Source organism: Hippichthys cyanospilos, chromosome 2 (assembly GCF_059441005.1).
Source record: "Hippichthys cyanospilos isolate Australia breed blue-spotted pipefish chromosome 2, RoL_Hcya_1.0, whole genome shotgun sequence".
Lineage (NCBI taxonomy): Eukaryota > Metazoa > Chordata > Actinopteri > Syngnathiformes > Syngnathidae > Hippichthys > Hippichthys cyanospilos.
Genome location: NC_142370.1, coordinates 32,645,378 through 32,669,372, shown reverse-complemented (window position 1 = coordinate 32,669,372; position 23,995 = coordinate 32,645,378). Strand labels below are relative to the sequence as shown.

Here is a 23,995-nt window from a genome sequence, read left to right as displayed (position 1 = left end):
CAGTGAGCAAAGGCAGATTTAATAAAATGAGAAAACCAGATATAGTCCAAATATTTGTCATTTTACCAGTTTATTTTTTGAAAAATATAAATAAACACATCAAACAACAACAACAAAAACACCACACGTGCATCATAATGATCCCATAATAAAACAAACCCATGACAGCCAAATGAAGCTTCAATTTACAAAGCATAATAAAATAGACTATACATTATTTGCAAAATATATACAGTAGATTCATTGAGAAGCTACAATGGAATGTTTTTTTTTTGTTTTTTTTAATAAGCAAAAATATCAGTGGTTAACGAGTTTCGCACAAGTGAACAAAATACTTTCCAAACAAATTATGATACATTGCTGTCAATGTGTTTTTAATTTTGTTTGTTTTTAACATGCCCCACCACCGCTCCATCCTAATGTTTCTTATCATACTGTACGTTTAGTGGACAAGACAGTCGGTACTAGTTGCCCCCCCCCCCCCCCCCCCACCTCCGATAGAGATCCGTTGGTTGTTTGCACACGCCCGGACGAGCGTCGGCCCATTGTTTTGCTTTATGACCATCTCTGCTCGGTCGCCATGGCACCAAGGCCCCCGGCCCCGCCGTTTAATCCCGTCCAGTGCGCCGGAATTCCAGACGTCGGCTGAATCATTCCAGCGTGGCGATCGTATTCCCAAATGTTGTCATAGTCTATTTCCTGGTCATCTGGTTCTGTGGGTTTCAGGTATGAATGAAGATCTGTCAGAGGGAGAAAGGATTTGAGAAAGCGTTCGGGACGAGACGCAAATCTGACATCTAGCGGCGTGATTGGCAAGCGTTTTGACAAACGCGCGTCATTGCGTTGCGCCATCGATACTGTACATGCGGCCGCTTGTTTTGGAGTATGTGCTCATTTGCGATGTGTCAACCAAAGACAAAAGCAGGAAAACGTCTTTTCCTTTTTTGTCTTACTATAGAGTTGGAATTGGTCCGAAAATGTCTGGATGCCACACACACCCGGTCACACGCACGACAGATCTTAATCGTGGGCCAAATCGAACTTATGACTGTGAGGTCAAATAAATGTAGTGTTCGATTGGCTTAATATTAGATAAGCACTAGGCAAGGGTGTCAGCTACCCGCCATAAAAAAAAACATTTATTATTTGTATTACTATTTTAAGTAACGAGAATTATCGTCCATTGCCCTGAAAGAGCTAACAATTAGGTCTTAAGTAATACTTGATTTTATGCCTTTAAAATTCATATCTTTGAATAGGAAGCAAAAGGGAATTGCACCCAAACAAAAAATTGAGTAATATGAAAAGAGATAAATACTAAATTGTGTAGTGCCAATAAAATGTATCTAATTACACATATTCAAAATAATTGACATTTAATTAAATCTATTCAAAGCAATTGCTATTAAATTGACAATTATTAAGAGTTAATTAATATTTACTCAATACCAAGCAGTTAAGTTTATGTAACCATATTGCTTGTTATCGGTTGCCTCATTTTAAGTGGGTAAATGTGATGTGTGTGCGTTTTTTTTTTTTTTTTTTTTAATACAGGTGCCAGCATGTGGGACACATAGGGTTCAGGTCTGGGCTCTTATGTTGTTAAATACAAAACAACTCATTTAACGCTTGAGGCATAAAAGAATCAGGAAAAAACACTTGGGAGCTGAAATTTCCAGCAGATGGTTAAAACATGTAAAATTTCAAAATGCAACAATTATGACATTTCTATGTGACTGCAGTTGGTCTTGTGAGATTGTGTATACAAAAATAATCATTGTCTAAATTTTGGACCATCTAAAACCATTCTAATTACAATTTTTGAGATGCATTTTATTAGTGGGATTCATGACTGATTTTCCTGCGATTTTTGCAACATTCTGTTGAGCAGCGGTCAAATTGTCAGCAAACAGAAAATTCTTTGTTGACTTGTGTTTCACCTCAAGACGGTAGGTGGCGGTAGAGACCAGTTAATGGCTTTGACGAAAAGCGTCATCACTTCACAAGCTACAAGACAGACCATACAGTTTTTCGTTTTTTTGTGGGTGTTAATAAATGAAACCTACATGTGTACGGATAGAACTGATACCACGGAACAATTTGAGTAGTTGAAAGAAAAACAATATCATAAATAAATGATTACGCCTTTAAAAGCATTTATAAAATTAGGAAAAAGTGTAATGTGCATAGTTGGCAATGTGTGTGCACAATGGTTAAGCGCAGATTGATGGATCCCCACAAAAACAGAAGCAACATGATATTATTATAATTATTCAATCAGCACTCGAGGCCTTGAAACAAAGGAGCGTTTCGGCATTCCATCAATTCTTACCTTGTGAGTAGTCATACATCTGAGTTGCGTTGATGCCACAGGCGGAGCGGATGTGTGTCTGTCAACAAATGCAAAAACACAAGAATGTCACTTCCCTTTGTCAACTATGGCAAAAATTCCCTTTTATTTGCGGCGACCTCTAATACAACACCTCCGGGGGAAATCGATACGCGCATCTATCACTCAGCGATCCACACCGGCATGTTGTCGCACGGCGTTCCGGAAAGCCAAGCGGCCTGGGAGATGAGCGGCACAGCCTTTCTCACCTGCTCTTGTTTTTTGGAGGGCGCGGTCAGAAGCCTGAGCCTGGACACGGCCTCGGCCCGTCGCTCCACTTGACTCCCGGGGATCGCCGTCTCCGGGCCCGGGGCGCGTCCATGCGAGTCGGTCCGGATCGGGCTTTTCCGGTTGTGTCTGCTCATCGGCGGGCTGCACAGTTTAAAGGAAGGGGGTGGAAGCCAAGAGCTTTGCTGGTGCTGCTGGTATAGATGAGTGGGCTCCTGCCAGCTCTCCTGCTGATGGAGAGGGAGATGATGAGAATTCTATCATCATGTTTTTTTGTTTTGTTTTGTTTTTTAACAGAGTCCAGACATTCATACTCTTTAATTTGGCTAAAGGGGGGCTGAGGAATGACGAAGAATTAGATCATTACCATAATTCCTCAAATGTAAGATGCCATTTTTGCCCCAACAATGAAGACCAAAAGTATGGATGCTTCCTATAAATGGTAACTTAAGGCAAGTTTTGACGCACGGATGCGCATTCTTATATCGGCCGTATTCCTACTTACAATAATGTAATGGGATGCGCTAGAGGGCGGACGCCAGTTGGCTTTTCGCAGCCAGTGCCAGTTGCAGCTAATGGCAGCTCGTGTTAGCTGAGGTTGTTATAGCCTTATTTTCGATAAAAGAAGCGCGCGGACTGAACCTCCGTCCGAGTAAACCTTTGTTCGCAAACGGGAATATTACTAAAACCGAGATATTCATGTAAAGGTTATGATGTCTCCAGCTGAGTCAATTACAGTAAGAGTGGCAAGTTCTGCGCACCTGTTAGAGAACACGGGAAGGCATTCCATTCGACTCGTTTATTAATTGTGGTCTTTTGGCATATACGCATGTGGAACAGGATGCTGCGCAACTTTGGGTATTTATGGGAAATTGAACTCGAGATGTATCGCGAGGAAAAGGAAAAAACTGCTTCAAGCACATTCAGCATTACAATGGCGATGCATTCACTGACACTGTTGGACATCTGAAACACAGGTAACACGCAACAAATATATAAGTTACGGGTATGAAGACAAGGAAATATCAAAAGTTTAGGAAGAGGAGATTTCTACTGTTTTGCCATAGTTTTTATATTGTTGCCAAAGTGTTGGTTCGTCTTATATGTAGAAAATACCAAAACTTGACCCCAAAATTGAGGGTGCTCCCTATACACACATGCGTCCTGTATTTGGGGAATTACGGTAATGTATTAGGTACAAAAATAGTCTATCACTTTAAGTACTGAAAACACAAGTAATTTTTCAAGTGCTTAAGTAATCAGTTACTTTAGATAAGTACTAAAGCAATTCATAAAAATGGCAGGTGAATGAAGTAATTAATGAATTAGTAATCGAATGAATTAAAATCGCTCCTCAAATTAAGTCAATGAGTCACAAAAATACACTACAAAAAAAAACAACAAAAAAAACTGTTAGTGTAAAGGGAATCAATGCGATCAGTATGACCCACTTACCACTGGCCCCACTTCTTCCAAGGCGGAGATTTCGGGGCTACAGGGCACGTCGTAGAGCGGGGACAAGGGCGGTCGAGGTGCGCACATGTCAGAGTGTCTCTGCGGGGTATTCATGGGGTAGCCCACACACGTCTGAGATGTGTTCCAGCTGTTTGACTGATCAGAACAGACCCCGCTGTTAGTTTTCTTCAAACACAGCTATGAAATGTATGATAACATGTTTGAGCCTTTCCACAAATTTCTTATCTTGTAACGGAATCATCTCCTATTGTGGTTTAAAAGTGACTTTCAGACACAGTAATCAAGGATCAATCCGTTTTTAGGTTTATTAATTGTACAGTATAAATTATATACAGTACAAATATTTGTTGAGGTACTCTTGTTGATGCTGTGATGTCCTAAATTCTCCTTCAACTGCTTTACATAAATAGCACAGACATCATTCATAATAGCAATTTAATACGCGGCAACAAAATCGTCCGAGTGACACCTTGTTGCTAGGCAGAATTCATAGTGCTCAATCTCTTTGGCACATGCTTGTCGTGGCCAATAGGATGTGAAAGTCAGCTAAATTGTGAAATTGAGATTTTGCAAAAAAGTGGCAGAATGAAAACCATTACCAGTTGGTCCTAACTACTTTGTTGTGTAGTCAGCCATTTTTAGGAGTGAAAAGTTCATACTTTATTTATAATTAACCCTTTTATTACCAGCCATTTTTAAATACTTGGGAGTGTTTTGAGAAAATATAAATAAGTACCTGGGATTGAATGTCTGGACTCTCAAAAATGTCAAATTACGTTTTTGGGATCGTGCTGAAGGCTCAGGTGATACAATACGATCGCAACGAAGCGTATGAATGTCACATGACCAACAGGTGATCCATGATTGGTTGTTATCCAGGCCTTGATCACAGATATCATTTTTATTCGACAGCGCATAGAAAATGTGTTTTTAAAGGTATTAATTGTACATGAAAAACAAATTAGTTTATCAAATAAATTAAGACAAAATATTGACTTTTTACAGCAAAAATGACATAACAAATGGACTCTCTTTTATTAAGTTATGCACAAGCAAATAGTTGTTTACGATAAAACCGATTTTAAATCAGTATTCATTATTTTTGTCAGAATATTTCCACACATTTTTTTCAATGAATGAAAACTTGAAATAAATATTTGTTAGGTTTGAGTCTTTGATTAAAATTGATTATTTATTTATTTTATTTTTTTGGCCATATCGCCCAGGTCTAGTACTAAGACACATAAAGGAAATAGTAAAAAAAAAAAAAAAAAAAAAAATTATAAAATCTATGACACTCAGTAATTTATATCACAATTTCACTCTGTATTAACTATAAAATACATTTTGAAAGGATGACGACAGTCTAAAATCCAAAGTATCAGGTTAATGTTTTCTTGCTCGGTTCGCTTCATAGGCCTGAAGGCTAAACATTTTCTACTCATTTATCTGTTAGCACTAGCATCACTAATCCACCCTCACGACCTTGATCCACATTTTGCGTTTTGCGGGAATATTCTATTAAGTTTAGATGGCAGGCAGACGTATTACCTTGACAAGCACGCCTTTTTCGAGGCGATGGGGACCAGAGTATGGGGTGCTGTACAGCTGTGGCATGGCTGCAGAGCCCTCTACAGGCTGGAGGTAGGAGCTGCGCTGGGGGGACGAGTAACGCAGAGGCAAAGGCCGCGAGTCACGCTCGGGCTTGGTGTGGGAGGAGAAGCTGCTGGTCCTGCTTCCCAGGCGGGCGGTGTCGCTCGAGGAGGGACGGCTGTACTGTGGACAAAAACGCAGGGCAATTTTCAGCGATGCGATCCTCAAATGGAGCGTGCGATGTCAAACCATTTGGGACATGGAAAGCGACGCAGAGATCTCTGTATTTTTTTTTAATTCCCGTCAAACCTCCAGGAGTACCACCTGAAAGTTTTCTGAAAGGACACAACTCTTTACCTCGCTTAGTCATTAACTTGGACGGGGAGGAAAAAAGTTGCTGCTGTGTTCCAGTAAGACAAACCAGAGTTCTCCTTATCGTTCACAATTTATGCCCTCGAAACTTACACAAAGAGGTTCCGAGTATCCCGGTGAGAGCGGGTTGTCTTCATGAACGGGGAACTGACGGCTGTGGGATCCACGTCCACTTTGACTGAATTTGTGGGACTCGGGGTAGCATTGACTGTTTCCACTCCATCGGTCAAACTGCGGTGCCTACATGGCACACAAGTTTCCATTAACGTCAATAGCCATTAGCAATTAACCCATTCAATCCTTAAGACATTTTATTATAAATTATACATATATACATACAGTATATACACACACACACACACACATTATATTATATATATATATAATTTTTTTTGAGTGATTTTTCAATCCCAGGTGTGTGTGTGTGTGTATATATATATATATATATATATATATATATATAATATATTTATTTATTTATTTTTTTAAACAATTTTTTAACACAACCATTCACATTTGCACTCATGAACAATTTAGTCTTCTTGGAAGCACACATAGGTACATGCTTTTAAAATGTGAGTGGAGGCCGGAGTACCCTACAAAACATGCAAGCACAGGAGGAAGATGCCTGCTGAGGCGACCATAAAAATGTGTATGACCCATAAACATACCTATAAAGGAGTGTTATGTGCTATATAAAGTCAGTACTGTATACAAAATTAAAGACTGTCAAATGTAAGGACGTGTTCCTACAAAAGAAGATTCATGTCCTTCTAAGTAACGATTGTTAGTATCTCTCATTTTCTCAACCGGGAGACTCACAAATCAAGTATAGCTAAGATACATCGCCCGCTTTGCTCATCAACAGCTGTGAACACTGATTGTTTGGGCCTGAGGTAAAAAAAAAAAAGAAGAAGAAGAAGAAGGGCAGGTCTTACCTCCCTGTGCGTTGGCGTGTAGATGATGTCATAGACCGGGGGCGGTGGGCTGAGAACGGGCACGTCAGCAGCTTTAAAATGTTGGATCCAGTCGCAGAACTCGGTCCTATCTAGACAGGACACCACTATGGGGTTGATGAGCTTCCCTAGCAAGAAAAAAAAAAAAGAAAGGGGGACACACAAAGCGTGTCATTCGATTCAGTCGTTCAGTGGAATGCGCCATGCTCAGATTCTCTTTCAGCGGGGATAAAAGCAATTCATTCATGGAGGGCTGCACTTTGTGACGTTAGCACATTCCTGCAAAAGTCTGCTTAGTGTAAAATATGCATGGCATTGTATTATGATATAACCATTATGTAGAAAAATGTGTCGTGAATGGGGAGCTTATTTTTTTTGGTTGTGTATATGTAAAACACAGTTTTGACTAAAATATTAAAATCAGAAGAAACAAAATTCCAATACTAATACATGGACCTCAAAGCAATGGGAGTTTGCAATAGTTGCTAGCAGTTAGCTTTACAACCTCCTCGCGAATCTGTTTTTATCGCATCTCATCGCATTTTGACCAACATCAATACACAGACATTAATAAAATCATATTTCATCACCGATTAAAGACGCTAAGAAACTGCTAGTCATTTACCCTGTCAAAGTCTGATATGGCACAAGTCAAAAGCGTTAGCGCTAGCCGCTAACTATGCGGTGCATTAAAATGCAGTCGGACATTTCAAACTCAGGAAAATGGGCCATTGATGCATTAATCGTTATTAAATACAAAAGCTGAAATAGATCGAGAAGAATTTCTGGGGGTAAAACTACTTCGATATAATATATAAACATCGGTTCTGAATCGAATCGTCGAGTACCCAAAAAAAAAAAAAAAAAAAAAAAAAAAAACATCGAACCGATTTGAATTGTAATACAGGCAAAGATTCCCATCTCTTTCAATAAGAGCGAATTACTGTTTATTATCCTAAACAGAATGAATATAATTGTAAAGGAAATTTAATGTGTTAATGTATTTGAAGCGTTGGATGTTTTCCTTTGAGCTACAGACGTGTTTTTACCTTCAATCATAAAGGTGTTGGGCTTGATGTCTTGGCAGGGTGTGGTCACTGTGATCATGTTGAGCGGAAGCTTCCCCTAACAAAAGTCAGCATAAAACATTTTAACAAAGCGTTGACACGGATCAGGAGATGTTCAGGCGTTTAGCCCTTGTGCGGTCTTTTTTTCAGTACTTAAATCTTTCTATCAAAGCCATTTCACATCAAAAGGAAAGAAAACAGCAGGGAGCTGAAATTTCACCCAGATGGTGACAACATGGTTCGACCACTTTGTTATCACACTATCAGGAAGAAAATGACCCGAAAATCATCAAAATACTGCAAAAGGGTTTAAATGACATCCCTGTGTATAGAAATCTCAGTATTTATCACTCATAAATACCTTATAGAAGAGGCCGTGTTCCTCTTCTGATAAAATGATCAACGTTGACGTGTACATCACCAGTAGTCTGTCGCTTTGTTGCTGTTAGCAAAAAAAAAAAAAAAAAACAGTTGACAATCAATCCTGATTTCACCCAATTAAACAGTTAAAAAAGGTTTACGAATTCCTGCAAGTTTGAGGTAAACCTTTGAGGTAATCAAGTTGCAGGATTTAATTTGTCCCTCGTTTGCTGCCCTTTCCATCCCTTTATCTCAATATTTTGAACAGCAGACTAAACATTTAATACAGCGAGGAGTCCAAATGTTTTGTGGACTCCGTGTTCTTGACCTACAGCATATAAACATTTTTCTTGCGGCTTTGAAATTGCACGGGGCATAACAGCATCAAATTATTTTCCTTTAAAGCTAATAAAAGCTGATAAGGTCTTGCGGACAGATAAGACTGAACGGGGAAAGGCACAGAGGTCACCTTGAGGCCTGATTATATTCTTTTAAAAATACCACTTGGATCTTCTAATACGCTGCATCGAAGGCCGGCTATTATTTCTCTTCAATTTGGGGCATTTGACGATCTGAAAAGCAGTGGTTGTATTTCCTAATGCTCACATTGGGCGTGTTTCCAGAGACAGCTGACATTCCAGCTGTGAGGTGAGTGTAGTCGCTTCCCACACCCAACATTTCACGCAATTCAGTGGGACAGCCCAAAGTTCCCACAGCGAACACATCTCAACAATAGCGGCACGTTGCGGAATGATTAACCTTTTTTCCCCCACTGCTTCTATCTGATATTGTACAGGGCTCGATTTTTTTTTTTTTTTTTTTTTTTTACAGAGCAGTTTTGAGAATCATTGATTTTATTTGTGGATAATTTTCAAATTTTGTACACCATTTTTTGTAGATTTATCTTAAAGGCCTGAAGCAATGTTTTTTTTCTGGGGGAAAAATAGTAAATAATTTACAATACTTATTATTATTGGTAATAATATGAAAAGATTTCTAAATTAGCTGGATCGTCATATTGCGATTTTGGGACAGTCCACTTATTTAGTCTTTTTTTTTTTTGCAGTAGATAGTTAATATTTTGTCAATCATTAACTCTTTTAGTACCAGACATGTTTAGACACTTGAAAATATTCAAAAACATGCATGGGATTGAATGTCTGACCTCTTAAAAAAAAAAAAAAAAAAAAAAAACACCTATTTGCGACTGAATGAGTTAATTTGATAATTAAATTATTTTTCACTTAAATACTCAAAAAAAATATTACCTGCTGTTTGCTAAAAATGACATCACATACTGAAGGCTCAAGTAATGACCAATCACGGTTCAGCTTATAAATGTCACATGACTAACAGGTGAGCCATGATTGGAGCAGGGGTAATGTCATTTTCAGTTGACAGAGTAAAAGATGTGTTTTTAAAAGTATCAATCGTACATGAAAAATAAATGTCAAATTAATTCTAGACAAATTATTAACTTTTTACTGCTAAAACTGGCACCATAAAACGACTATTCCTTTGCACCTTTTGCACAAACCATGAATAGCTCATTTTTAGATAAGCGATGAATATTCCATTTGTTAAAACTGATTTTAAATGAGCATTATTGTTGTCTGAATATTTTCCACAGGAATTGTTTTTCTTAAATCAAACATTTAAATATATGTTTGTTGGGTTTATCTCTTCGAATAAATTCATTAAAATCATTATTTTCTAGAACGATTGAAGAAAATCCAGATGAGATTTTTTTGCCCAGCCCTAATTTGAAGGAGAGGCCACAAAACCTCACCCTCTGCACTCACTCTTTACACTGCGTGGTGGAAGTAATCCACGTTTCACAATTTGAACACCCGGTGACTCATTTCCTACTTTCTTCAGATCCTGCCAAAAATTCTCTGAGCCTGAACACATCCGATGTTGCTCCTTTTGTGTTTCCCCAGAAAGCAGTAAAAGAAAATCAGCTCGTGCTTTGGATGTACCTGACAGGGCAGGTGCTGCAATCGAACTTTGGTGACGTAGGTAATGGGGCCCAGGCTGTCCCGGTGCAATCCCTCCCATTCATAAATGGGATCTTGGTTGATGGAGTTCCTGAGCTCATCTCTGCTTGCGGGAGTCTTCTCCAGGTTTTGCTGCAAAAGACCCCCCCAAAATTGTGGTTAGTTTTCATCTAGTTTTTCATTGGCCAATCGCACACCTGAAAACATGACGTTCTTCTGAGTGTTAGATAAACGGTTGTGATGTGGTCAAGGCCGCTCCCTGCAATCCAACCCTGAGGGAGAGTCCAGCATGACCTACTTGACTCACACTACACACTCACGTGCATCCTGTTTCTACTGCTTGGAGAAAGATCTCCCCCTCCCAAGAGGCAAGTTAAAACAAAAATCAGCTCCTTACAGTAAGAAATACTTTTAAGAGGCATCAAATTAACAGATTGATTGCAACTAATTTATTATACACAGTCATAGCCATAGTTAATGTTACTTTTTTTTAAATGTTAAACTATTTTTCCATCCATTTTCTATAGCTGCTTCACTAATTGTAGAATCACTATATTGATTAGATCTGTTTTTATGCATGGGGCTGACAAAGATCAATCACATCCTGACACTGATTGGCTGTCATGTTTCGTATAACATATAGGCTTCTGTTGTCGGTTAAGGAGTACGTAAAAATGCAAGAGCATATGAGAGTTGCGGGTTCAATGAAGGATAATTTAACTTACGAACCTTCGATAAAGTTAGAGTGATTGTTTGTAGGAGGAGCTTGCTTAGAACAGAAGCAGAACAAGTTTAGCCAACTACATCAATGCGAAGCACCCAGCTGTGGCTGCGGCTACAGCTGATGATAGCAACAAATCTGTGAATATGGCCAAGCATTGCAAAGCTCTCTGCCAAACTCACAAATGGACAGTATGGCAGACTGTAGTTCTGTCAATCTAATTTTGTTCCAAAAAGATTTATTTTTATTTTTCCCCTCACGTTCCACAGTTAAAATCCTGGTGCGATATAACAATGACAACGATAGAGCATATCGTGCCAGACATTAACCCTTATGCGGTAATTTGTCCAATCTTTTGGTCCTTACACTAAAGCCATTTCACATCAAAAGGGAACCATTGAAAGGAGATACTAGGGAGCTGAAATTTCACCCAGATGGTGAAAACATGTCAAAGTCTAACATGGTACAACCAATTAGTTATCACACTAGCAGGAGTGTGCCATACCTTGGATAAAATACTGCAAGAATGACGTGGAAAAAAATAAATCATCAAAATGCTGCACAAGTCTTAAAAGGCACTCATCATCTTTTATGATCCCGATACACATTACTGGCTGTTTGTGAGAACTTACTTTGACTCTGGTATAGTTTTCGGGTGCAATCGCACTGCCGCCGTTGGCTTCAATGTTTTCTTTAAGAAGACCAAACCAACGGTCCATTTCTTCTTGGTTGGCACAATAGACGATGATGGGGTTGAGGCTGACACCTGTGAGGAACAAAAAGGAATTGAGATAGCATTCCACTCTCTCAAGGAATTCCCGCTCGGCTCCCCTTGTTGAGTCTACAATGCAATAACTGTTAACATATGTGGAAGAGCAGATGTCAAGTTTTCCTGAGGTTCCCCACAAGATTTTCAAATCATAGTGGGCTCGTCCTCCCACACACTTAGAGCTCTTAAGGAATGAGAAAAACTTTCCCTTCATCAGGCGCAAACATACCAGAGATAAAGAGGCGCGAAGCTTTTTGGGGGGGGGAATTTTGCTGGAGATGGATCTCTTAATACAATATCAAAATGGAGCATTATTTTCTTTGTAAACGCAGAATTCTCGATCGTAATTTTGTCACGAGCTCACTCGATTTTGTGATTTTACTTAATGTGTTCAAACATGATCGCTGGCGTCAAGCAGCTGGGTCGATTATCTTCGTCAATATTCGCCATTTTGACTATTAGCGTTGGCTTTTTGAAAAATATAATGGCTGATAGTTTAAAACTGTATTAAATTTAGAATAGAATAGAATATCTTTATTGTCGTTGTATAGCTGGTAAACAACAAACAAAACTAAGAGCGCTGTTCCGTTTGGTGCATATTAAATAAATAGAAATAATAGAATAAATATTGAATAGAAACTACTGTAAATACTATTTGCTTAAAATTTATGTTAAATTCATAAGCGATTCTGACCGAAATTATTCAAAACATTTTGGAGAACTGGATTTACTATAGAAAACTATAAGGAGCAATTTACTTGTATACCTTTTCATTTAACATTGAAGAAGCGGAGAGAGATATTGCATGGAATGGATTTTAAGACTCTACTTGAACTTTTGTTAAACATAATGAAAGAAATCTGAATAAAGTCAAAGGGACAGTGTGTAACATTTAGCGACATCATGTTATGTCAGCTCCCCCCTCTTAAATCGGTGTATCGCTAACTGGTGCGTAAAAAAAGAAAAAGGCTGGTTTTAGGACCGAAACAAAATCAGGATACTTCACAAAGAACTGCTGTTAAAGCCAATGTACTCTTGTTACATAACATTCACGGCACTGTTAACATTTCCCAGAAGTTTTCTCTCTTTTGCTTCGTCATACGCTTTACCCGCTTCAGTTGACACTGATTTGCGTGTCTAGCAAAGGAAACGTCTCACACTTATGGCTACATCGGAGCGTTCGCTTGACTCAGGCTTTCGTCAGACTTCCTCCACATGTGCGCTGTTGCCGATGCCGCCCATGAAGTAAATAAAGTTTCCGGGCCAGTGAGGGCAACGGAGCACCGAGTGAAATATAAAACCTTAAAATAACAAGCTTGTTGCAGGAATGCTAGGGAAAAATCGAGACGAATGAAAACGTGTCGATGTCGTGATAGCGGTTCTTAGTTTAATGATCTATATATGCTCATTATCTAGTAAAAAAAAAATAATTGCTTTTTTCAGTGGAGTGGTCTTGTGCGAGCTCATCATTGTCTGGTAGAAATCGTTCACAAAGAAGTCATTGATTAACTGTTTGATTCATTAACCATCATGGAATTGAATTATTTATGTTAGACATTAAGTATGCGGCGAAACAGTCGAGCATACAAACACGCATAGATTGCATAACGTGAGGGTATTGAGAGAATGTTGATGTTATGCTGTATGTGACTGACATTTTTCATATACCATTATTGTACGACAACTATATAAACTATGTATGGGACAGGACACGAGATGGGATGATTTTTTTTCCAAGATTTTAATAACTGTAAGTAATGCCGACAAATAAATTTCCTTTTTTTGAGCAGACCAAGAAAATAATGAGATAGCGTGCAAATGTAAACATAATCTAGCATTCAAATGTAAAAGTATATGGAGACAAACTGTCTGTCTTATCTGCCAATATTTTATTATCGTTTTCTTCAGCGGCAAAACTAAAGTGTCAGCACACATGTGATTTGAAAGAATTCCAAGCTTCCTGTGTTTCGACCAGGGAGCCACAGCTATGTATTTATTTATTTATTTATATATAAACACAGATGACCAAATAACACATTTACATTTTAGTATTAGAATTTTTTAATTTTAACGATCAACAATTTTGTTCTACATAAATTTAAACTGAGATTTTAGACATTTTCACCATAGATAATATTCAATCCATTCAACCACAGAACATATTCGATTCAGCCATGTTTGTTCAGAAGTGATCACTACGAACGCAACTGTCATGCTGTCAGCATCAACGCAAGCAAATTATGTATATTAAACTGCCTTTGAAACGTAATCCAACTGCGCTCTAGCGCTGCTAGCTCGCGGCTAATTCACTCCAGACATTACGATAAACTTTTGCAACAGGCTTGGCACTTGCAGATCTCGTACGAGACCTCGTCCCATCCGTATAACTTCCGCATAATTTTGTGGATGGACGATTTAAAAGTGATGTGGCATTCCTTTGCAGGATGCGAGGTAGATTAGAACACGTGACGGGTTTGAGAGCGGAAGCTGGGCTTTTCTTTGTGACAGCTGGCCTCTGTGAAGTGCACCTGTTGTCTACCAAGTGAGACCTCTGAGGCAGCTTTGGCCTCATGACCAAAGTTAAAGGGGGCTCCTCTAGTTAGAGGAGGTGATAAGGGTCACAGCACCTTTGAATTACCAGAATGTGAAAACAAGGGAAATGCTGCAGCTTGAAAACTACGGTGCAGGCGTTGCTACCATTGTAACTACCATTTTTTTTTTTTAAACTCTATTTTCATCGGACTCAGTCACATCCGAACCAGGGATTTACCGAAAATTATTTTTGGGCCCGAAACTGAAAATGAGAAACATTTGGTCACAAAAATGATGAAACTGGTGAAAATGAAATAAAACTGCATACCATGTGCATACATGGCTCTTAGTATGATTGTTGTTCAGTGTTTTAATGCCAGTTTAAACAGGACAACTTTTATTGTGCACTAATTTTTGTGCAATGTGTTTCTCACTGAGTTTTGAAATGTTTGGCTGTGTTTGAATGCACCACATACATTTACAGGTATTGTAGCTAGCAAATGCTGGAGACTTTACTAGACAGACGTTTTACTGATGTTTGCGCGCCACAATAACCGTTTTTGTTTGTTTGTTTTTTATTGACTTTCGTCAGAAAACTAAAAATGCATTTTTTTTCCATATTAGGTGGCCAAAAATCCTGCGTACCTATCCTATTGGATAACACGATTTCAGCATAAATTTAGAGAATACAAATACCTTAATCTAGTATTATTTGTATAACACTTTGCATTTAATGTAGAATATAAAAAAAAACAAGCACAATAATGCTGTAGTAAACACATGACAACCAAATATTATATAGCGCTCACCATTTATCTGAAAGGCGTATTCTATCGGTTGGCTGTGGTTGCAGTTCTGTTGCAGGTTGCAGATGGTGAGTTCTTTGAGTGGGAGCGTCCCCTGCACACAAAACAGCAAAAGCATTATGCATATTTCATTTTCCGTGCATTTTATTCTGTTCAGAATCCCAGATGATTCAGTGAGACTAAACGCTGGATCATTTTCCGGTCAATAGCAAGATTGTTTTTGTCCAGTTGAGTCATCAACTTGAACCACTAAAATACTTATGATGTACAGCTTCGTTAATAAAAGAGAATACGCATCTACTTGTCAGGCTAATCGTTCACATCTTATTACCGTGTTCTAAGGAAACAGTTTCCAGACTTGAAACCGAGTTTATCCAAGTTGTAAATGCTGTCATGTAGATTATGACTAGAAGAACACGTTGCCTTCAGCGCGCCAAACGCTCAGATGATTAATGACAGCTCATGCTCCAGTAGACAGGTGAGGAAACATAATCCTACTCTGTGTTTACCAACACATAGCCGGTTGACGGGATACGTATGTCCGAAGCCGATGACGGCATAACGCCGGCTTCTGATGCCGGGGAACTCGAAACCTCGTATAAATGCTGATGTCATGTTTTAAGCGTGGATTTGAAGGGAGGAATAAAAACGTACCAGAAGTTGAATGGGAGAACTCACCTGGTATGTCAGTCCTGGAGTGTTATTTGACACAAAGTGAAGGTGTGTCTGGAAGAGATCCAGGTAGCAATCGTGTATATCCTGCAGAGAACGAGAGGAATTTAGCAGACGAGTTGGATTTCGTGCTGTAATTTGTGGTGGAAATCCTAAAGCACCTGCAGAGCCATTTCGAGAGCCATTATTATTCTTTCAATGATATACACTTTTGTGATGTGTCATGAGATTCCCTCGCTAGCAAATTCTGAGTTTATTTGAGAAGAATCATTGCAACGTCATGTAGTAAATTAAGATCATCTGATTTTCAAATTCCCAGCCAGTTGCGTCAGTAGCTGATTCATCCGTGGTTTCAAGGAAATATTAGGGCTGTGCATATTTTGGCTTCTCAGAAAAAAAGGGATTTTTTTTTAGTCTCACGTGATGATGATAATACAGTACAGACCAAAGGTTTGGACACACCTTTTCATTCAATGTGCTTTCTTTTTTCCTACGTTAAACATATGCTGTATGTATATATTCCTTTGTGTTAAACCACCGGTGTCAAACTCAAGGCCCAGGGGCCAAACCCGGCCCGCCACATCATTTTATGTGGCCCGCGGAATGCTAATTATGACTTTAATATTCTGACTAAAATACCAAATTTTCAAGTTGTCTTTAACTTTAAAACGTTTTTTTAGGACGCAACAAGCATTTTCTATGACTAATCACCCTTTTGAACAGTTTTAACTGGCCTCTGATTTATAAACTAGGTAAATGCGTGACAATCATATTTAAAATTGATTTAAGTTCAGTCATAACGGCCCTTCGACGTAAAAAAAAGTACACTTTGGCCCACGGGTGAAACATGTTTGACACCTCTGTGTTAAACGGTCTTCAAACATATGCCTTATTATTGTTAATAAAATTTCTGGCTTTATCAATTGGGTTGAATCCATCACTTGTCAGGTTATTACACAGCCCATAGCCCGATTGGACAACCAGACATCCAAATTATTCACTGTTAAAACTCATATGATGGACTACTGTCATAATTCACCTTAAGGCAAAAGCTAACCACTAATTAAAGAACAAAGAGTAGCCATCATTTTTTTTTTTTTCAATGAATGAGAAGATGTGTCTAAACTTTTGGCCTGTACTTTATGTACTGATGGTTTCCTTGTGCCTCTTTCAAGACTTCTTTGAGTGGCTAACGGTTAAAGAAACATATCCTCCCAGTGCTTTTTATCGAGTCCATTTTTTCCCATCTTTTAACTTTTTTTCTTTGTTGTTGTTCTGGGAAGAGTTGCTGTGTCACAGTCCTGACAAATTCGACTTTGCACAAACTGTCCTCTATCAGGATGTGGGATCAAAAGAACTCTCTCTGTGTACCCTGAGGTTTTTCTCCCAGAGATGTTTCACAATTACCACTGTTCAAAGCATGTCCAAACACAGGCTGGCGAAGCGATTGGATTATTCACAGCTAACCACCATGTCAGTTGCATCACCGGCATTCTGTATTTTAATGTTCTCGCGGTAACTTCCTGAAAGGCTGCCACCTGCTTTTGTCGGTTTTGACACTTTCCTCGTTGGTATGGATGTGTCATCGGAGGCTAGGGACATCATTTACATTTTTATAAGGCAGCTAATTAAACTGCATAATTCAGGGTTTCTTCTACATTCATTTAGGCGTGACGGGACGCCACTCCTAAATCCTCGCTGCTGCTGCTGCTGCTAGGGCAGAACGATGTATTATTTTGGGACATGATAAAATTGTCACGCGTTGACTGGTCCGTGGTGATAAAAATATTGGGGACCACTGAAATAAAAACAAACAATGGGTCACTAAGCATGCAGAGTTGGGAAATAACCAATATAAAAGCTTGGGCGTATACTCGTTTTTCCACAGAAGTCTTGCGAGAACCGCAATTGGGTGGCGAGCCAACAGCTTTCAACAGCAAATTTCTAACACAATTAATACATATCTCGTCATAAAATAAGACAAAGGCACTTATGCACATACACAAACAGTCAGCCATGTGAAAGGCTAATTAAATGTCAGCAATATTATTTGTACTTTTTTGCGCTACGGAGGACAGTTTCGAGATTTACACAAATCAGTCTCTTAATACTTATGATTTTAATCGATTTAGTTTTGCTAAACGACTGGTTTTAAAAATGACAATCAGATTTCGTGACAAAATCAAAAGCCCACGTTTTCATAAAAATGTAAAATTTTAACGAAAAAAAGCAGAGCATGAAAGATATTTTCTGACCGGTTTTAACAGGATATACTTTTCACATTGAAATAAAGCAAATGATAAAAATTCCCATTAGGATTTTTACACGTTTACTCTCACCGTTACAGTTACGACCAATAGGTTCAATTAATACCACAATATGTCAATTTTGAAAAAAGCATCGGACCCTGTTTTCAAGCACTTCAGTCACAAGCAAAAATAAGGGGATCCAATTGAAAATAAAAATGTATCTTTTCCATACATCATTTCACATAATTGCATCATTTATACATGACAGGAAGTAGTGCAGTATTCCTTGCCTTAGATGGGGAAAAAAAAAAAAAAAAAACTGCCGCTGCTGAAAACAATACTCGCGGGATCACTGATAAGTCATCGTCATTCATCATACTCAAAGTTTCATAACAAGATCATTCAAAAACTGAGTTATCAGTTCCACTCACCTGGCAGTGCAGAAAGCGGAAACGAACTTTGGAGCTGTGAATCAGCCGCCCGTAGTTTTTCACATTGATGCTGCTCTTCTTCCAGCCGTTGGCCGGGTCATACGGGAAAGGAGGATCCCATTTGATGTTGGCGAGGGTCTCCAGATCTTTAGGTGACATTTCCTAGAACAAGACCTCTGGTTAGCCCCGAGTTGAATGCTGCACACAGCAGGATACTTTCAGAGGATTCGAGTTTTTACCTTCCTTGGAGTGACGGTGCAGAGGATATTGATGATGCTGTTGGACTTCTCCTGGCCCTCTTGGGGGTTCTTTTTGCGAAACAGGCGACTGCTGCTCAAGAAGGAGAGAAACGTGTCGGTGTTTTGTCTCCAGTGTTTATTATTTGCTTCCCTAGTGCACTTTTAGGGGACATTTCCTGTTTATAGGCGTTCCCTGTCATCCATTGCCGTCCCCAGGATATGCAACCAAATTTCAAAGTGGAAGTGATCTTCCTCACAGAAATAGAAAAATGTGTCATTTCAAAAAGCAACGATCTGAAAATCGAGAATTTGCAAACGTTGGATGTGTGGTTTATAAGGAATATTTACAATAGGTACTAACTGTTTCGTTTTGGCATTTAAAGGAAATCCACTATTTTTTAGCAATTAATATTTTCTCTATAATTACCAGACCCGCCATTTTTAGACACTCTTTCAGCCTAACACTTGAAAATAATTGAAAAAAAAAGTACTTTGGATTAAACGTCTAGACAGAAAAAAAAAATAATAAAATTACATATTTGGGACTGAACGAGTTATTATTATTTTTCACGTACAATTAATACTTTTAAAAACTCAATTTTTCTTGCCGTGGACTAAAAACGACATCCCGTGATGAAGGTAATGATGACTCAATCACGTTTCAGTTTATAAATTTCACAAGACCAACGGATGATCCGTTATTGGTTGTTTAAAGCGATAGTGCACAATTTTTAGCAATAAAAATTGAATATTTTGTCTATAATTCATCACAATCTCATGTGCTAAACGCTCAGGTCACAACTAATCACGGCTCACGTTGTGAATGTCACTGAATGAGACTTGAGCACAGTTGACGTCAATTTCAGTTAACAACGTGGAAATACGCTAAGTTAAGAATCACTATTTTTTGCACAAGCTGTTAAGTTTACAGTAAAACTGGTTTTAAAAACCCGAACCCTACTCTGTTAAACTGAGCTTTAGCCCTTTGCGAATTATTATTGCTCTAGCGTAATCTATTTGTTTTGGTTTGTCAGACAGACTTCCGCCTAGGGCGTTGGCACTATCACATGACTCATTCATCAGAACAACCACTCATGACGTTTGACTCCAGCTGACCAATCAAATAAAGCCAAGCAGTCACATACCTGCACGTAAAATCTCCTCATGACCAAACAGACGCAATGATTTCAAACTGCGGCTACTGTTTATTAACCGATTACTTTTTATGTTGTAATATTTAGTGGAAAAAAATAAATAATTGAACAATAACAAAGGAATGTCACACAAGAAGGATTCATGTTCATAAACAGTGCTTCTCAATTATATTTTGCCAAACCCCTCTAGGAAAGAGAAAACTTTAGGTCCCCCCCCGCCGATTCAAAATAAGACTATTATTTATAAACATAGCATAAGTATACCTAAACCTATATCCTTTTTAACAAAAGGGAAAAAAAACAATATAAATCAACCTTCAACAACTCTCATTTTTTACTGGTTACAGCTTACTCTAAAACAGAAAAAAATAACCAAGTACATCAAAGTGCCTGAAACTAAAAAAAGATGTTTAGATGTTTGCAAATGTCTTATTTTGATAAAACACAAAAGATAGTCTGGAAAACTACAGATATTAGAGAGTAATTACTACTACGGTGCTGAAATCTGTTTTTTTGGACAATTTTAAGTGAAACAATGGCTCTAAACGATTACTTGATGATTAAAATAATTGCTGATTAATTAACTTTAAGTTTTTTGGAATCCTGATATTCAAAGCCAGGTACTTATTTACATGTCATGTTTGTCTTTTTAATGGTTTTCTAGTGTTAAACTAAAGGCGTGTCTAAAAATGGTGCTGAAAGAGTTAATTCCAGACAAAATATAAACGTTTACTGCTTAAACGACTAAAGTAGTCAAGCCCTTTAAATGCCACTATGAAGTAATTAGTACCTATTGTAAACCACTCATTGAGCATTATACCACTTTTTGCAGAATCCTGATTTCACGATTTAGCAAATATTCTCATCTTTGATTTTTAATTCAATTAATATGATTTATTCCCCAGCCCTATGTCAAATCATTCAAATGCAACTCTACCTTTCCTATAGTTATTTTGACTACTCCACCCACCTTTGCAATGCATAATATACAACCTCCTCCTTTTGTCCTCCTTTCATCACTGCCAGACATTTAACTAATTAGAACAATTTGACTCCCAGACTAGATAGGAAAATCAGCATTCAATGATCCCCTTTGTTTTGCATGCCCCTCGTCTGTTACCATTAGTGTCACATCTTCCCGAGGACGAGCACTCACTAGTCCGATAAAGCGCTCCAACATGGCTGCTGCAGTCTCGCTTTGGAGTTGTTCTGCTTATCTGTGCATGTTAAGAGTGTATATGCAACAAAGTGGGTCTTTGTCTGCATGGCGGGAATCAATTTGTGTTCAATCAGGAAGTCCGTGACCGACGTCAATCATTTAAGGTCACTGATGCTTTCCCACTACGCTGTAGTTTGTTTCACAAAGAAAAAAGTATGATAATGATACTCCCAGATTGCAAACTGGGGGCGCGATATAAAAAAAAAACAAAACAAAGGAATGTGGTTACAATCTTGAGCAGGCGGTGAATTTACACACCTAACTTCCTCGAGTCACTGCTGTGGCATTTAACCACCACGGAACAGGAATTCTGAATTTACTGCGCATACTCAAGCCATTGATCCAACTTGAGTAGCTACTCAGTGTGTGTGTGTCAACTTGTTTACGAATACAAACCACACTATAAGCTTCTGGGCAAGTTGGTGAAAACCAAAACCTGAATCATCACACAGTGCAAACTCTGAGAATGAGAGCTAATGAGAATCAGATGTGATGATCCAACACTGAGTATGGAGCATGTCCAGACATATAATCCAGCCGGATTGGACAGAACCAGCTAGATAAACCATCCATTACAGGGTTAATATCTCGACAAGCTGATTCTGCTAAATCGGGATCAGATATTTTGGCATAAGTATATGGCCCCATGTCAAAAAGACTATAAGGGGGTCAAGACCTGATTTTGTTGTTGGGCCACTCGAATCACTGACAGCTGGGAGATCGTCTTCACTCTCACAGAGAAGTGCGGAGGAAGCAAATGGTAACTGGATCCTTGCCGAACTTGACGCACGATAGATATCTATCCCGTGTTACTACGTGATCCTGAAAATTTACAACCCCTACTTTTTTAATGCCTGACAAATGCCAAGAATTCTTTCCATCTAAGCTAGGGAGACCAGACGCCGGTTTTGGACCATGTGGCCCAATGGATTTCGCCGGCCCGGTTTTACGTAGGTTGTGTCCCGTTGTCCCTTTTTTTTTTTTAAATCCAGCAATCAGATTTCTTAGGCCATGCTAATCCCACAGTTGTCATAGAAATTCATACATTATTTTTGTAAAAAATTAAACTTTTTACTTTCACTTTATGCTTTCACGTTGACGTCACACCAGAACTACTTCCTGCTTCCATTAAAAAAAGAAAATGTCGATGAATCATCGGAAATCAAACCATTGCCTAGCTCATGTGAGAGCAAGTTAATTGATTCCAGTTTTCTGAACAAATTTTTGAGAAAAATGTGCTTAACATCAACGATAGATAAATTAGACACTGGCTCAAACAGAAGGAGCATTCAATGACTATTAATACAGTAGGACATTCCAAACATCAATAGAAAGACAGCACTAATTAAATTAGCGAACAGGAATGACTAGTCTTTGAGCACATTGCAAAGGGTACTGGATTATGACAAACCAAAACGACAATAGCCGCATCTCAACTCAAGTTGCGTGGACATGGGATCCAAATTTGAAATCATTGGCACAATACCAGGACCAAGCAAAAAAAATTGGTTCATGGTGAGCGCATTGCCTTGTTTATGGCTGTCATCCAAGATAGCACTTAGCATTAGCTAAACTAATAACACCCGTCACCAGATTGACTAAATATTGAATTAAGTCTTATTTTATTTTCAGCGAAATTGCCAAGTTTTTAATCGTGAATATGTGCTCACCCTAATTAAAACTCACCTGGAGGAAAAAAAAAAAACACAATATCGTGTTTGGAATTGAGATTTTTATACCAAAAATGACAACACTTACCTGTTCCTCCGGATGAAACTTTTGCTCGAGAAGGTAAAATTGTGCTGGGGTACGCATGAAATGCTGCTCCCCATGATGCCACTTTTCGAAAAAAAACGAATCCGGCGAGGAAGCTTGCGCACGCCGTGCTCGAGTCTGACTGAGGGATCAAGCGTGTAGGCTGAGGTAGTAGTGTGTTTGTGCAAAAGGGGCGGGGCTTGCGGCTCTGCGTGTGTATGAGTGTGTGTGTGAGTGAATAATCAGCTGGGCTCACACCTTCTGTGACTTCTGTCTGTAAAATCAATTCAGGCGGCTACAAAAGACAAGTCTCGGGGGGGTAAGGAGACAAGTGTGTCTTTTCACACCTTCCAGGAGCCAAATGGGGCTCATTGTGGTTCGGCAATGAAAAAAAAAAAAAAAAAAAAACGGGAGGGGGGCGCAAACGGGCTGATTGGTGTGTGTCAATCACAGATGCAACATGCCCGGGCATGAATTTAGAATGCCACCAACAATTATGATGTTATAATTCCTCGGTTTAACTTTTTTCGTATTAGAAAATCGATTTTCTAATACATATAATGTCATAACTGCAGATGAATATAAATCCAACGTGTAGAATAACTCCTCACCCCTCCCCCTTCGTGTAATTCATTGGATGTCAATATACGTGATGTCTTTTCACAAACGCAGGTTTATGTATTAAAATATGACGCATTATCCAAAGATTAAGATGATTTGAGTTTTTTGTTTGATCAAAGTGCACTTTTAAATGTTTTTTTATACCACAACTTGGGGTCCGAATTCCGGGTTTCACTGTCTTTAAGCTCATTTTCGTTTTCAATATTCTATTTCATTCAATATTAAAAGAAAATTAGAAGAGTGTTGGTCAAAGCAGAATGAAAAGGAGCAGCAAGAAGACAAGTGTTATTTGAACTTTTTTTCTTTGCAAGAAGTTTTCCAGGATTTTTAATTTCAAAAAGAAAAACAACAACAGTATTCAAGCACATAACAAAGCAAAAGCTAAACAA

The 23,995-nt window shown here is 38.6% G+C and overlaps 1 protein-coding gene across 2 annotated transcripts; it reads right to left on the bottom strand.

Moving 5' to 3' along the window:
* Positions 1–489: 489 nt before the first annotated feature.
* Positions 490–23,112, bottom strand: plekhn1 (pleckstrin homology domain containing N1). Of its 2 annotated transcripts, none has more exons than XM_088407868.1 (16): positions 22,989–23,112; positions 18,858–18,948; positions 18,619–18,780; positions 15,945–16,025; positions 15,270–15,360; positions 11,792–11,925; positions 10,421–10,570; positions 8,443–8,523; positions 8,064–8,139; positions 6,997–7,142; positions 6,152–6,298; positions 5,645–5,869; positions 4,073–4,228; positions 2,599–2,847; positions 2,333–2,390; positions 490–740 (listed from the first exon to the last, which is right to left on the bottom strand). In XM_088407868.1, the coding sequence occupies exons 1-16, from the start codon at positions 23,060–23,062 to the stop codon at positions 556–558; spliced, it is 2,106 nt and encodes a 701-aa protein (XP_088263994.1). In that variant the 5' UTR covers positions 23,063–23,112; the 3' UTR covers positions 490–555. The 2 variants fall into 2 exon arrangements, with proteins under 2 accessions (XP_088263994.1, XP_088263995.1); XM_088407869.1 differs by having other exon boundaries at positions 2,599–2,844.
* Positions 23,113–23,995: the final 883 nt, after the last annotated feature.